Raw genomic sequence first — 14,860 nt, 5'->3', positions numbered from 1 at the left:
GGAAGGTGTCAATAACAGTGATAAATATATCAAAAATGCTGCTTTTAAAGATGTACAATATTTACTGTATACATTATTATGAAGAACAACAATTTTCTGAAAGGGTGATGGAAAAAAACCAAGTAAATCAACTATACTGTAAGTATTCAGGTATAATTAATAAAGGTTTGTATTTTAATAGTGACCGCACACTGGTTGTACTGGTTAGCAAAGTCTTACAGCAAGAAGGCATGGGTTCGACTCCCTTACTGATGCTAATGTGAACCCAAGGTGACATTTCTGGTGTTTTCACGGATTAAAAATTGGAGACGAAATGAATGGCGTTGCACGGAACATGATAAACAGAGCACGACCAAAATGACATCAATCAAATCACTGTTTTCCTTGTCTGGCAAAGAATTGCAATAAATCACAGTACGAATGAAATAAAAAAAAAAAATAAAAAAAAAAAAAAAAAAAACACTTCTTGAAGAAACTTTTCTGCTTCTGTGCCATATTTGCATTCTTCTACAGGACTCCAAATCCCACAATGCAATGCAAGAAACTTTTCTGAAGTTCAAGACACATGACCATTTAACCACAAATCTAATGTTTATAATGGAGTCAAAATTGGCAGATTTTAACTTTTGTGACTTAATTTAATATTTAACATTTTTTTTTTTTTTGGGGGGGGGGGGGGGGTTAAAGAAAGCAGAAGAAAAAAAATGAAATTGCATTACAAAGTTGAATATCACTATTGTTTTTTCATTACTAATACATTTTGGTTGATCTTTATTTCTTAGTTTTTTTAAACCTTTTTTAAAAAATTTATTTAAACGAAATGTCCTATTTTCCTGTTCCTTGTTCAGAAGTAGGACTCCCATGTACGTATATATTTTACTCTTATAAACTCACAACAAGCAGTAGATGACTAAACAGCTTGTTTAACCATTAATGTTTCTTTGCTCCACTTTTTACATTGAAAAACTAAGTTAACGCACGGCCACAACTACTGTCCCACACATGTTGGTTTGTTTTATAGGAAAGATGGAGCAGGTGCAGAACGGGACACAAATGCAAACACATCAGAGCGCAAAGGACTCACCGAGGCCTGTGGGACAAAGTTGGGCAGCAGTAAAGATATTGGTAAGACTGTCGTCATAGGCAACCTGTGTGTGAGTGTAGAAATATTTTAAATTTATCATGAATTGTTGTCACCTAAAAAAAAAAAATGCAAAGTTGTGTCTGCATGCTTTTGTGCATTGTAAAATGTTTGTCATTCACAGTATTTTAGGGCCTGTAGGTTTGGCAGCTCATGCAGTTAAATGATGAGGTTTTGCTCTGATGTTAAGCACAGCATATAATTTAAGGTTTCCTCTGAAACCATGCATTTCCAAGTTAGTCCTTTTGATTTCAGGCTATAAACATGTCTTTAGGTTTGTAATTATGAAAGCATCTCACATGATGGAGGGGAAGGAACAATCTAGTCTACATACATTTTTTATAATATAAAAGTATTATATGTGTTTCTGCAACTAATATTTGTTTAAATTTGCTTTAGCTTCTGATTTGAGTTAATAAATGAGGAAATATTTGGCTTTCAGAATGTTGGGTGAGCTTGATTATGAACTAATGCAATGTTAGGATTATATCTGAGAATGCTTATTGAATTAAATAATGGAGAATATTTTTATATTAATCTGTAATCTTTTGGTTTCTAGTATTATATCAGAAACATTTTAGTAGAATCTACATATCAGTATTGTACCTAGAGCAGGGGTGGGCACACTTTTGACTCGTGGGCCATATTTGGTTCTAAAACTTGATCCAGGGGCCGGACCGTGAGCAGATGGATGATGTTTGTGGGAAATAATCTGGATGACATTTAAAAGCCATTACGTTCATGGTTTTGGCATGTGTGTGCGTGCTTGGAAGTGTTTGCATTTGATGTTACGTTATGGCCTTTTTTGTTTCAAAATTTCCTGAATTCCATTTCATGGTTTACCCATTTGAAAACGCATTAAAAACACACTTCAATATAGGGCTGGGCAATATATTATGATTCAAGATATATCGAGTTTTCTACTTCGGCAATATAGAAAATGACAATATCGAGATATATCTATATTTTTCTAATTTTCCTTTAAAATGTTTCTATTTTTCAGAGATATATATTCTATAACTTATTTAGCTTAGTTTAGCTTTTAAAATACTCATTTTGTAGATTGTAGACTTTCCCCTAAATAAGCCACAGTACAGAACTCACTCACACGTGCTGTCCCTTAGAGGAGAAAAAGCCTAACGTATCACATATTGTGCAGCTGTTTGTTAATAATTGTGTCTGTGTGGCATTTTTCATCAGCAAATTTAACACAGAATTGTCTTTCTGGTCAGACTTTATGGAGATAGATTATAGAAATATCGAGATTAATATCGTATATCGACATTTTGAGAAAAAATATTCAGATATGAATTTTGGTCCTTATCGCCCAGCCCTACTTCATTATCAATCATGGGATAACATGATGATCAGTGAATAAACCCCAGCATGTAGTGAGCGGGATTGATCGGAATTATGGGTGGAATTGGACATATTTGTCCGTTTGTCAAACTTTTTAGACCTTCAGTCCTCCATTTTCTGGCCGTAAAAAGGCCTGCAGACCATAGTTTTCCCATGCCTGCCCTGCAGTATGAAGTAAGCTGTTATATTTTTCTGTTAGTGTTGCAGTAATTGTACATTTAGCTGGGTTTGACATCTATAACCTAAAATGTTTTATCTTTGATACCTGATTTAGGTTTGGATGTGCTACGGTTATTAATACATCCGACTGTGTGTCATGGATGTTAAGACCTTTTCTACTGAATCAAAGCTCTGACATAATTACATAGAAAACACAGACAAAAACATTGTCACAGTGACTCAGAAGTATGAGAAAGTTCCAAGGTTTGCTTTTGCTGGCAGAGCTGCATTTAACAGTCGATCATGTTCTGTTTCAGAAACAGGAAGTGATAATGAGATGTGGGTCATTGCAGCTGTCCCCCTTTGAGAGAGAGAGCGTGATGATTTTATCTTAATATATGATAATGACAGGAATCCATCAACCTGCCTTTAGAGATTCTTTTTCAGTGCGACTGATTTATTTGAGCTACGTCACAAGATATTTTCAGCATTTAGTCATTTGTTTTCTGAGAGCGGTTATCGCAAAGTGGAAGTAATTGTGGATGTGAATGTGAAAGACAAGAACAACCACCGAGTTTAATCTTTGCATTTATTTTCTTTTTTTTTTGTGTTTGTTTTATTTCTTGCTCTCACAGCAGCTCAGCCCTCATCACAATCCGGGCCGACTTTTAAAGCTCCTGCTCACTCCAAAGCCCACAGTTCAACTGCAGCTGTTCAAACAGTGAACGAATGCAGTTCACCATCAGATGGACAGGAAGACAAAGAAAACGATAGTCCTCCAAAAGACAAATGTAAAGCCAAGCTGCTGCTCGTGTCCTCTGGATTAGGTCCCGGTGAACAGGTGCCTTCTTTTTTTCCTCACCTTTAAGAACCTTTAATGCATTACGTTACGTCTGATAGACTCACCAATCAGACGCTGTCTTCAACAGATAATGGTGAAAAAATTTGCAAAGAGAGTTGGAGCGCGTGTGATTTCGCAGGTGACACCAGAAGTGACTCACGTTGTCATGCGAACCAGTAAGTGACTATAAGCCAGGGTTGGGGTCAATTATAAATGTAATTGATAACTAATTACAATTACGGCTGAATTGTGAGTGTAATTTGAAAAATCTGTTGCTGTCGTAAATGTAATTAAATTGTAATATTGTTCAGATAATTGACTTTGTAATTGAAATTGACATGAAAATTCTATAAAAATTGTCAGTTATAATTTAATGCTAAACCATGTCAAACTTCTATGTACAGTTCTACACATATGTAGTTAACAATTATATAAATTCAAGATTCAAAGTGTTGTCATGTGCACAGTAAAGAAACGTGTTTCCCTGCATAATGACATTTCTATTTTGCTCACCACACTGGATGCCACAAAAAAGAAAAAAATAAAGAGTAAAATATAGTAACAATAATTATAATAGATTAAAAGTAATAAAGATAAATATGTACATGATAGAAAAGTCAAATATAAAGTGTGCATTGTGCATAGTGAAATATATCCAGTAAATATGTTTCATAACAAGCTTTCTCACATTTTATCATTTAAAAAGATATACAGTATAAATCAACGGGTATACTGACACAAAAAGGCTCATACGTCCACACCTAAATCATTAAAACCTATATTTTCATTTATTAGGAAGCTTAACAAGATAAACAATTAATAGGAAATAAATTAGATGATAGATATTTGTTTTTAGTGTATTTTACAGCTGATTTAGGACCCGTTATCATAAGAGATGCTAACAGAAAGCTAACACAAGAGGAACGTTAACTTTTATTCGGTTATTTATTTCAGGCTCCGTAATTGTGATTAATTATAATAGAACTTTAGTAATTGAGGATGTAATAATAAAAAAAATAATTGTAATTTGAACATGCGTAATTGAGAAAGCAATTGTAACTGAAAAATGTAACGCTGCTACAAGCTTTGGTAGCAGTGCAATGTTTTTTTTTCTTTCTTTAAAGTAGCACTTAAAGTGGCACTAAAGCAATTAAAATCAACCTATTTCTGACGTCGTTCCTATTTTACATATTTACTTGCGCGCCAACGCACACGCTTCCCCGCTCTGCGTACGTACAGCTTGTTTTGTGCGCCCTCGGAGATAAACTCTAAGCTTCGCCTGCTCTCTCCTCCTTTCATCCACCTGTTGCCAATTAGCTCTTCTGACAAATTGCTTTTAATGTCTTGGCTCGCAGTCTCCAAAGCGCCAGAAAAAACAGTGTTTAAGAAGTCTTCCTAACGAACATGTGTTCATTAGTGAACCCGGGCTCGATCTTCACAGTGAAAGGTCGGAGAGGAGGAAGGCATTTAAAGTCATAATTTACAGAAAGTGCATTTTGAAATGATTGGAAGTAGATGATCTCATAGCAACAAAGCAAACGCTTGTCCTATAATTTCACTTTTAGATTAAGGAGTCGACATTAAAGTAAAAATGACTGCAGTTCACTAGAAATCAGAATTACTTTATTCATTACTTTAGTGATGTCGCTCTAATTTAAAATGATGAAAAATATCAGCCTAAGTAATTCATTACAGGCATAATATAAATGTGAAGCAAAAGTGAAACAATTTAAAATAAAATGCTTAAGGTCAACTTAGATCTAAGCAGGGTAAGTAACATTTAAGCAACACAAAAATACAGTTTAAAAGCAATAATTATCTACATATAAGTAATATATGTATAATTGTTACATTTAGATTGAAATACAAGTATAAATCTAAACTAGGAAAGCAAAAAGCTGTATAAATATACAACTATGGAGTATATGTCCCCAATTAAAACCTCGTAGATCAATAAATAGATAATTTGATTGAAAAAAAAAAAGGTGGAAAAGCCTAAAATTTTTGCTCGAAAGTTTGTTTTGATGTCCACTCTCTTATTGAAATGTGTTTAAAAGTCACTTTGGCAGAGTTTTTGGGGACAAACACAAGAAATCACATTGAGAATGACGTGAAACGCTTTTATGCATCTGTCTAAGGGACTCCATATCCCACAATGCAATGCACCAACATTTTCCGAAGGTGTCAATAAGAGAGTGTTTACAGTGGAGACGAAAACAAATTTCCAAGAGGCCATTCTTTTAACTTTTACATCTTTTTTTTCGACCAAACGATCTTCATTGATCTACGAGGCCTCCACTTTTTCAAAACACTGGAAATAAAACTGGTTGAATGAGGCCCGTCTGACCAATCCTCCTTTCACTTGATCTCTATTATTACTTAGTGTTGACAGTTCAGTGAATGAAGGTGTGTGAGAGCATCTGTTCTGATCTTTCACACGTATCTACATCTTCTCGTCTCTCTCCCAGATGAGCAGCTGGTTTGTGAGCGCACTCTGAAATACTTCCTTGGCATCGCAGGCAGAAAATGGGTGGTGAGCTTCCAGTGTAAGTGTCTTTAATGTCCAACAGAACCACTCATGGCTTCAGGACCGTTGGATCCGGATGGATTGGATCGTTTGTGCCTCTGAATAGGCTCATGTATCTTTATTGTTGTTGTTTTTCTCCCTGCAGGGATTTCTGAATGCTTCAAACAAAAGAAGCTCTTAGACGAGGTATGCTTGCCTGTCATCCTCGAGTCACTGGTTTTCCATTTCAGTCTCCGTGTTGAATTAAGGCTGCATAAGGAGCCTCTTTTTGCCGTTTGCTGTGATGCTTAATAATTCATTTGTCCACAGTTTGCTTTAGTGATCCCTACATCTGGTTCTTTGATACACCATTGTGCTCCTTTGCCAGGCTTTGTTTAATGATGTCAATGATTTGAAAGCATTTCTCTATCATCTTGAACAGATTGTAAACATGATTAAGGACTGTTCTCTGTGCTGCTCAGTGATTTCTTTAAAGAGCAAACCTTAAGTAAAACAGCTGTAGTGGTTTCCCTGTTTATATTTTTCATCAGATTATGTTATTAGACTTTTCTAGAAAGCTGTTAAGGCAGGCAGTGTAAGATTATAGAATTACACGTCAGTAGCCTTTTTATGTTGACAGAGTCCATTTGAGGTGAGAGGTGACGTGGTGAATGGACCAAACCATCAAGGCCCCTTCAGAGCTCGTACTACTGATGACCGTAATGTGAGTGTCTTTTATACCGCCATGTAGTGTTCAATTCATCTGTATAGTTTCTTATAATACTCCTAGTATAAGGGCTATTAGTGGGTTTTTTTTATATTGGACCTATTTTGTTTTGTTGAGGGATATGGGGTTGAGTTTCGTCCGTCCGTTCGTCCGAGTTAAAGGGGACAGCTTTTCTCAAAACCGTTTAAGATACGATAACCAAATTGTGTGTGTGGCTTCAGGATATCAATACCTTGATGGAGTTCGAAAAAGACAAGCAAACAAAGTATTTTTTCCGGAGTTATTGCCCGTTTTCTGTTTTTGTTTTTTTTTATTTATTTTTTTTTACACTCTGTTCCAGGTATCTTCAAATGGGACAGCTTTTCTCAGAAATCGTTTAAGTTACAATAACCAAATTTGGTGAGTGGCTTCAGGGTACTAATACCTTGATGGAGTTCGAAAATGAGAAGTGCACATTTATTTTTTCTGAGTTATTGCCCTTTTTCGTTTTTTTACTCTGTTTGCGTTATCTTCAAAGGGGACAGCTTTTCTTAGAAACCGTTTGAAAGATAATTCCGTCTCATTTCCCATCCCTTTACGGAGAACGATTTTGAGTGTATGTGTGATATTAGGCCACAACAGGCATTTGAAGTCATGTTGCAATTTTTGCATGATTTTGTAAAAAAAATGAGGAAAAAACAAACACGCAAATTACAAAACAATATTAATACCAACAATATTCATTTCTGTTTCCATCCGTTTTTCAGAATCACAGAAAATTTGAGTCCCGACAAGTTTAAAAAAATAATAATTTTTTACTATATTTCTCTTTTTCTTGAATATCCCCCTCCAGGCCAGTTTGGAAACACTAAATCGAATGATTGAACTTTGCTATAACTAATAAATCACTGCTACATTCACAAGAAAAAGCAAGTCTAGTAACTAGGCATCAACCATCCATCTTCCTCTGTGAGAACCCGACATTTAAAATAAGTTTGTATTTCTGTTGACTGGAGTGTAACGATTGGAATGGTAGGGTTTAAAAGACAAAAATAGGAGCTCATACTCCCAAAAAAAAAAAAAAACATCTGGGCCTCACAAAGACTTAAAATGTGTTTTGCTTTGTTTTTACAGGGTTGCCAAATTAGCCAATTGGAAGCTATAATTATCCAACGTCTTCCAAAGTAATGAGGCTAAAGTCTATGAATTGGATGAAGTGTCAACAGTTTGTTCTCAACACCGTCAACTTATTTCCTTCCGTGCTGATAAAATTAGAACTATTTAAAGATGATTCCAAACATAGAAGAAAATACTTAAATCCATATAGAATATGAAAATGTGAGCCCATTAAAAATGAAATAAAACGCCCTATTTACATGCAGCTCTTGAACCCATTTTCTCTTATTGCACCAGCATCTTAGCTCAGCCCCTGTTGTGAAGAGCTAATTGTCATTTTCCCCTTGGTGTGAGGCCAGCCGGACCAATTCTGTCGCTACTGAGGGGGAAAATTGGAAATGGCTAGATGTCATGTTGGCCGAATCACAGCCTTTGAAGGAGTCTCGCTAATTGAATTAGTTTGCAATTTCAAGCTTCTTTAAGTGGCATCCACACTTTGATAGGACCCAGCAGATTGGCTCGTTCATATCCTGTCACCTGCACCAGCGTGACAAACCGACCAAACTTAGTGGCCGAGGGTCTGTAGGCAGAATATTAATGCCACGGCTCTGCATACTTTCACAATCTAATACGTCCTGCAGGGTATTAACTGTTGTCTAAATTAAAAATCTATAACAAACTGTTTGTCATCTCACCAAAGCACCTCAGGCCAACGATTAGGGCTGAACTCTTAATTAAAACTAAATCCCCATTTGAAATGTCGGAAAAGGCTATTGTTTGAAACATACAGCCGTCTGTCCAATCATATACCTGCTAATCCTGATCATAGCCACAGGGCACTGGAGTCCATCGCTGTGAGCCAACAATTACCACTTCGTCCATGGGAAGTGTGGAGGAGGTTAATCAAAAGTCATTGTCTTCCAAAAGCGAAGCTACTTTCGAAAGTGACACACATGCTGACATTTTGAGTGAAAAGTACACAAAACAAGGTAGTGTCGGTTTTTATTTGTGTTCAAACACATTATCTCATGCTCCCCCATGCTGTAAACCCATATTAGGCATATGGCTCACTCATAAACATAAGATATCCCTTGATAAACAACTTAAAAATAGCCTTTTTTGACTGAAAAACCTGAAACTTCATCACTCTATCCACAGTGAAATCTTTTTTTGTTTTGTTTTTTTTTGTTTAGGCTTTTCTTTGCTTTCTCAAAGTGTGATATTACCTCTGTGAGGGTGGCTTGCCTCGCACTTTCCTCATCTAATAATAGTAATACAGACAATGTCTGGAGACTTTGTGTCTGTTGTAAATTGGAGGTTATACTCAGAGAAAAGCTTGCTGCTTTAAAGGTGGTTATAATGCACAACTGTTGAACAATGTCTGAGGGTTAAAACTACTGAATGAATAAATAACATATTCTGGTTGTTTGTTTATGTCATAATATGTTTTTCAAATGTAAATTTTCTGTCCACAGCTGCTAATGAAGGGCTACAAGATCTGCTTCCAAGGGTCTTTCACAGACATGAGCACAGGTAAACCTCCGCATGATTTATGGTCAACATGAAGCAATGTTTTCTTTTGGAGCTGAAAGGGGTTGAAGGGGGACGTGCATGCGAAGCAGATCAGGGAATTGGATGGAAAGTTGGTATCTGGTATTCGGTTTGAAGTGCAACAATTACTGCAGAAGTGACTGAAGTGAACGGCTGGTGTGAATATTAAAAGTTACTACAGACTAGTCGTGTTCATCTTCTGTTAAATGTTGGCCAATGATAGGAGTGGCTTCAATGAACTGTCCTTGTGAGGAAAACAATCTATTCTGATTGATTGATGGATGAATGAATGGATACTTCAATTCATATTCAGAAAAAAAGGGCAATTTTTTTTAAAACCCTTTATTTTTCTGTATTTTTGTTTGAACAATCACACAAAGTTTACAAAGGGTGCCATACAACACAGTTTGACAGATAAAATAATGAAGTAAATGGATGCCTGTGGTCTTTACGAGTCCTCTTATTTAGAACAAAACTCAGAAAGAAATAGAATAAAAAGAGAATAAATATTTTTTCCTTTGAGGTTCAAATCACCCTCGTTTGTAGGTTTCAAAAATAATATATTTAAATAAAAGAAAAAGAAAGTGTTCATAGTTTTATATACCAATTTACCATGTAAATTTGCGATGGTAAAACAGGGGACGGGACCCGGATAAGCAAACTGCTTCTCTCGTCTCCTTTTTCGGCATGTACAAAAAATGTAAAAAAAAAAAAAGTTAATGTAACCATGTCGGAAATAAACTGAATAAATAAATAAATAAAATAAATATATCAATATACATACCCGCATACTTGTACAACACATAAAAATTAAAATGTACCATAGCTATACTCAAAGCAATTACAAATTAAACAAAAAAAAAAAAACAATTCTTCCCTTATCACATTAACAGTAACTAAATACAAAAGAACAAGGAGTGTCTGCTGAAGGGGGGGCGGTGCGTGTATAAAAGGGGCAATTTTAAGGCACACGTTGAGAAGCAAAAATAAGAAAAGAGAAAAACATTGAATTAATCATGAATTTGCAATCCTGCTTTACTGTCTTTGTTAACAGAAAGCTGAGAGTCACCGTCGGAAAAATGCAAGTGCTTTATTGTCAGAGAAGTCTTTGTTTTCAGTGTTTAAACAAACATCAGTGACTCAAACCTAATTGTGTGATTTTTTTTTTTTTTTTTTTTTTTGCATGACTGTTTTCTCAATGAAAAAGGACGGATGTTTAATCTCATCTTAAAGAGAAGAAAGGGACACTAAAAATAAAGACAATCCCACAGTATTTGACAAACAACACTTTGAGTAGCTTTAAACTCACTCTGTTTTTAAACAGTTTTTTCAGCTTTGGCAAACAATGACGGGTAATTCCAGTGTGTCCATGTGCTTTGGAGTTGTTGGATGTTCTTGATGTGGAATTTGACACACGCCAGGAAATGATTTCAGAAGCAAGGTGGAAATAAGCTTCCATGCAGCGTCTTTTTTCTCGACTGCAATGTTTTTATTAAGTTTGTTCATCACACGGAGTCTCAAGGGTAAAGCTGCTGCAGACCTCCAAGCTGCAGGTTGAAAAGACAATTTTTTTTGCACTTTTATGAGGTGCTTTTTAACTTTGGCTTTTCATAGCGGTTCAGTGGATGGATAGATCATGGGTGAAGGTCTCAGGAGGCCATGTTCAGTGAGAAACCCACTCGGCCGCGGTCTCTGTTTTTTTCCGTCTTCCTGGCGCTTTCAAAGTGCTCTTCTCCTGCAGCATCCACCAGCTGCCTGCTGGATCGATGAAGCTTTGCTAATGGGTTGACATCTGCTAGCTATAGTGTGAGTAGTTTAAAGTCTTTCCTCTACATGGCATGAACACAAGGCAAGAGTCTGTATTGCTTCATCCTTGCGGGGCTTCATCCATTATTCAACCTGTCGAGTTTCTGGATAATATACGATGAGATTGTCTGCTTTCTGTAGTTTATTTACATACATGTGTTTGTCTTTAATATGCTGCATTATGCACACAGTTTATTTTCAGCTATTTGTTCTTTATTTTAGGTGATCCGCTGAAAAATATGATCATTTGTGGACCGAGTCGATGATGTACCCCTTGAGTGAAATGCACTTATTGCTAAGAGTGGAGCTCGAAGTATTGACCTGTTTTCTGTCTCTTGAATCAAAGGAAGTCTGACCTTGAATTGAGCCAGAGATCTCCCCCTCCCTCTCTCCGTTTGGAATCGAACAGATCAGATCACAAAGTTCAGAGTTGAAATTGTACCAGCGGATAATTGGGACTAATTTGCCAAAACGCATAAGTCATGTTTTCAGTCGTCAGGATGTGTTGTGTGTTTATTGCAGTTGAAATGGAGTGGATGGTGGAGCTGTGTGGGGCAGCTGTGGTCAAAAACCCTCTTCGCTTTGATGGGAAACAGGTCAGTGCAACCAAACTGAGAAAACAACCATTAAATAACCATTGGAAATAAATGGCCCAGGATTTGTAATTTGGCCACAGATTTATTTTCATTGGCTCGGATTAAATGGACTGGTTAACAAAACTAGATTATTATATTACAGTACATTAATTTAAATATCTACACCCCATGTAGAATAACATTTGATTTCATATTGGTAATAAATAAATAAATACTAAAAATAATAAAAGTTGCATGGGTTTTGAGGCAGACTGAAAAAAGCTCTTATAAAGACAGTCTTTCTGGATACGTACAATAAAAGCAACACCATTTCCTGGTCTAAATTGAGGGTTGGACTCCTTTCTTTCTTTAATTTTTTTTTAAAAATTTGATTTTTTTTAGCTTTCAATTAATTTCATAACTGCTTGGAAATAACATTTCTGTGTCAATCCAGTGTAAAGTGATACAGATGTTTAATGAACATCAAAATAATTTAACTGACTTTTGTGTAACTTTTGACTTTATCTCAAAATTTAATTTAACTCAAAATTCTTACACAATTTTGAGTTAAATTATATTTTTTAATTAAATAGAAATTGGTCACAAAATCTAGAAAATTTAAAGTGAAGATCCTGTTGGGACTGATATCTGTCACTTGTCACTTACATATTTAGTATTTTATGTATACGTAGAAGCGTAAATTATTGCACAATGATGTTGAAATTACTCGTTTTCCACATAAAATCTGTGGTCCACTTGAGATCAAACTGCTCTTTATTTGGCCCCTGAACTAAAATGAGTTTGACACCCCTGCTTTACAGGAAGCAGCTTGACGACCATGATTCAATAGCCCTCATGAAATGAAAGCATTTTTTATCAACAACCCTGCCGAGTGCCTCAGATTGTTCAGAATAATAAAAATAATAACATTCCAGGCTCCAGTGAAGAAAAACCAGTTTGGTTTGAAATCATAGAAAGGAAACAGTAACTCAAGTCATTTTTTGAACAAACTGGTGAATTTTCCAAAGTTCTCCACAGCTGCCAGATGTAAAGGCCAATAAATGTACAACTGAGTGATGCCGTCATGTCAATATGCAGTGAAATAACTAAGGATTGTTTCCATCAGCTTTGTAAATTGATGCCATGTAGAATTAAAGCAGTTCTTCTAACGCTAAATTAGCATTTCTTGTTTCACGCAGAAGTCCAATCAGCTGGTCATTGTTCAGCCCAGATCCGACTTTTCATCGTCCACTTCGAGCAGTGAGTGTTTGTTTAACGATTCCTTTGGGTTTTGCACAAGTGATTTCTGACCATATAACACACGCTTCAGCAGCTCTCGGCTAACTCTGTCGCTTTCTCTAATAACAGTCGCACAACTTCCCACTGCGTTCATAAAGATAGACATTAGACTGACTTAAGCAGCAGGGGGTGGGTGGATATTTTTTATACAGATTTTCTCAAGGGGTTCAGCATGAAACGGTGCATGGCAACAGGATGAATGACTGGTTGGAGAGGAAAGTGCGAGCAGTGAATTTAATTATTGCCTCTGGCTTTGAAAACGTTCAAATTCAAAAATGATCTTTTCTAATATCTAAACTTTGTATGTATTGTGGAAGTATTTTTACATTAATTCGATCTAATATTATGGAGCTAACGACGTGTGAAGACAAAGTTACCTGAATGAGAGAGATGTGCTAACATGGGAGAGCAGAGTGTGCATTATATAGTGAGTGGGAACCTTGTGAGCAGCAGCAGAGAAGTGGCCAAGAGGAAAATGTCACACTGTAGCAAAGAGAATGTCAAAACATGCCGAGCCCTCAGCAGCCTCGCTCTTCAGTGGTCGAGGAGAGCTGTCGATGTCAGACGGAAGGAGCAACTGTCCCCTCCTCTTTGCTTTTTGCACTGCTTCATTTTTAATGCAGCTTTCCTTTGTTTCACCTCCTTTGGAACTTACATCACAGGTAGCCTACCCATCCAGCCCTCTATTATCAGACACTGTGTTCTGAAATCTTCTTTGTGCACTGCTGATTAATATCATGACTTACACTGAAAACGTCCTTCAATGAGAGTCATGTGTTTAATTATATGTGCTTTATATTCCACATCTGACAAGTTCTTTATCTGTGTGGCCTGAATCACCCAAGTGTGTCCAAATATTCTAGTTTTTGGACGTTTAAGACACATTTTTTAACGACACTAACAGTACTACTATGTATTAACCAAATAATACGTTGATTTATAAAAAGAAAGTTTCCAGTTTGTTCATATTTCTGAATTATTTAACAATTGTTTCCACAGATCTCTCCAAACATGCCACAGTGTTGACCCGTGGATGGCTGCTGGACACAGTTGCCACTTACACTCTTCAAAACTACGACGTTTACAAAACTTGAGCCCAAATGTCTGTGAATAAACCCGGCCTGAACCCATTTTACTTTTGAACATTTTAATATCTGATTGTATTTGACTTTCTTCTCATCTGTATTTAAATGATAAGCTGTATATAAATGTTTTTCAACTAAAATAATTGAATGTATTTATCTTTATTGTTACAATGTGTCACTCAAGTACCGATGTTCATTTTCTATGACTCAAGCTGACTTAAAAAGAAAAAAAACGTGCTTATTTCTTTGGAAAAATCCACAAATATCCAGAGGTCAGATGTTCTTTAGGCCAAAATATCCCAATGCCAGATATCTGAGGAGATGATAGTAGTAACTGTGTGGTTATCTAAATTGCTACAGCCTTTCTAAGTTATGCAAAACACCATTTCTGACCTCACACCACAATGAACCTTAAAGTGGTTCATGGACTACAATGTCATCTAACATCAGGAAGAACTTGTTGACTTGTTTATGAGTCTAATACGTTGGTTAATTAACGTGTCAGTGTTGTTTATTTTGGCTAGTAATACGCAATGTCACAAAGATAAACACGAATCCAACAAAGCATAAGGAGTTCACTGCACTCAAATGGTTTCCACAGGGATCCGTCCTGGGCCCTTTTATTTTCACACACTCTTTTTAACACAATATAGAAATCAAGTTAAAAAAAAAATGTGCAGATAAATAATCTAACTAAATCTACATTAGTTGTTCAT

The 14,860-nt window shown here is 36.1% G+C and overlaps 1 protein-coding gene across 4 annotated transcripts in view; it reads left to right on the top strand.

Annotated features, from left to right (window-relative positions):
• LOC114481200 (uncharacterized) overlaps positions 1 to 14,860 on the top strand; it is a 26,701-nt gene extending 11,841 nt beyond the window's left edge. For 3 of the 4 annotated variants that reach the window (XM_028475762.1, XM_028475763.1, XM_028475761.1), the window contains exons 12-21: positions 1,022 to 1,125; positions 3,295 to 3,500; positions 3,589 to 3,676; positions 5,969 to 6,046; positions 6,173 to 6,213; positions 6,647 to 6,730; positions 9,304 to 9,361; positions 11,708 to 11,781; positions 12,960 to 13,020; positions 14,059 to 14,860. In XM_028475762.1, coding sequence (XP_028331563.1) covers positions 1,022 to 1,125; positions 3,295 to 3,500; positions 3,589 to 3,676; positions 5,969 to 6,046; positions 6,173 to 6,213; positions 6,647 to 6,730; positions 9,304 to 9,361; positions 11,708 to 11,781; positions 12,960 to 13,020; positions 14,059 to 14,153 — 889 coding nt within the window. In that variant the 3' untranslated portion in view covers positions 14,154 to 14,860. The remainder of the gene's footprint in view (positions 1 to 1,021; positions 1,126 to 3,294; positions 3,501 to 3,588; positions 3,677 to 5,968; positions 6,047 to 6,172; positions 6,214 to 6,646; positions 6,731 to 9,303; positions 9,362 to 11,707; positions 11,782 to 12,959; positions 13,021 to 14,058) is intronic. The other variant, XM_028475764.1, reaches the window with a different exon arrangement.

The sequence above is a fragment of the Gouania willdenowi genome, chromosome 19, assembly GCF_900634775.1.
Source record: "Gouania willdenowi chromosome 19, fGouWil2.1, whole genome shotgun sequence".
Classification (NCBI taxonomy): domain Eukaryota; kingdom Metazoa; phylum Chordata; class Actinopteri; order Blenniiformes; family Gobiesocidae; genus Gouania; species Gouania willdenowi.
The sequence above is the reverse complement of the archived record's forward strand: the minus strand, read 5'-3'. Positions and strand labels throughout refer to the sequence as shown.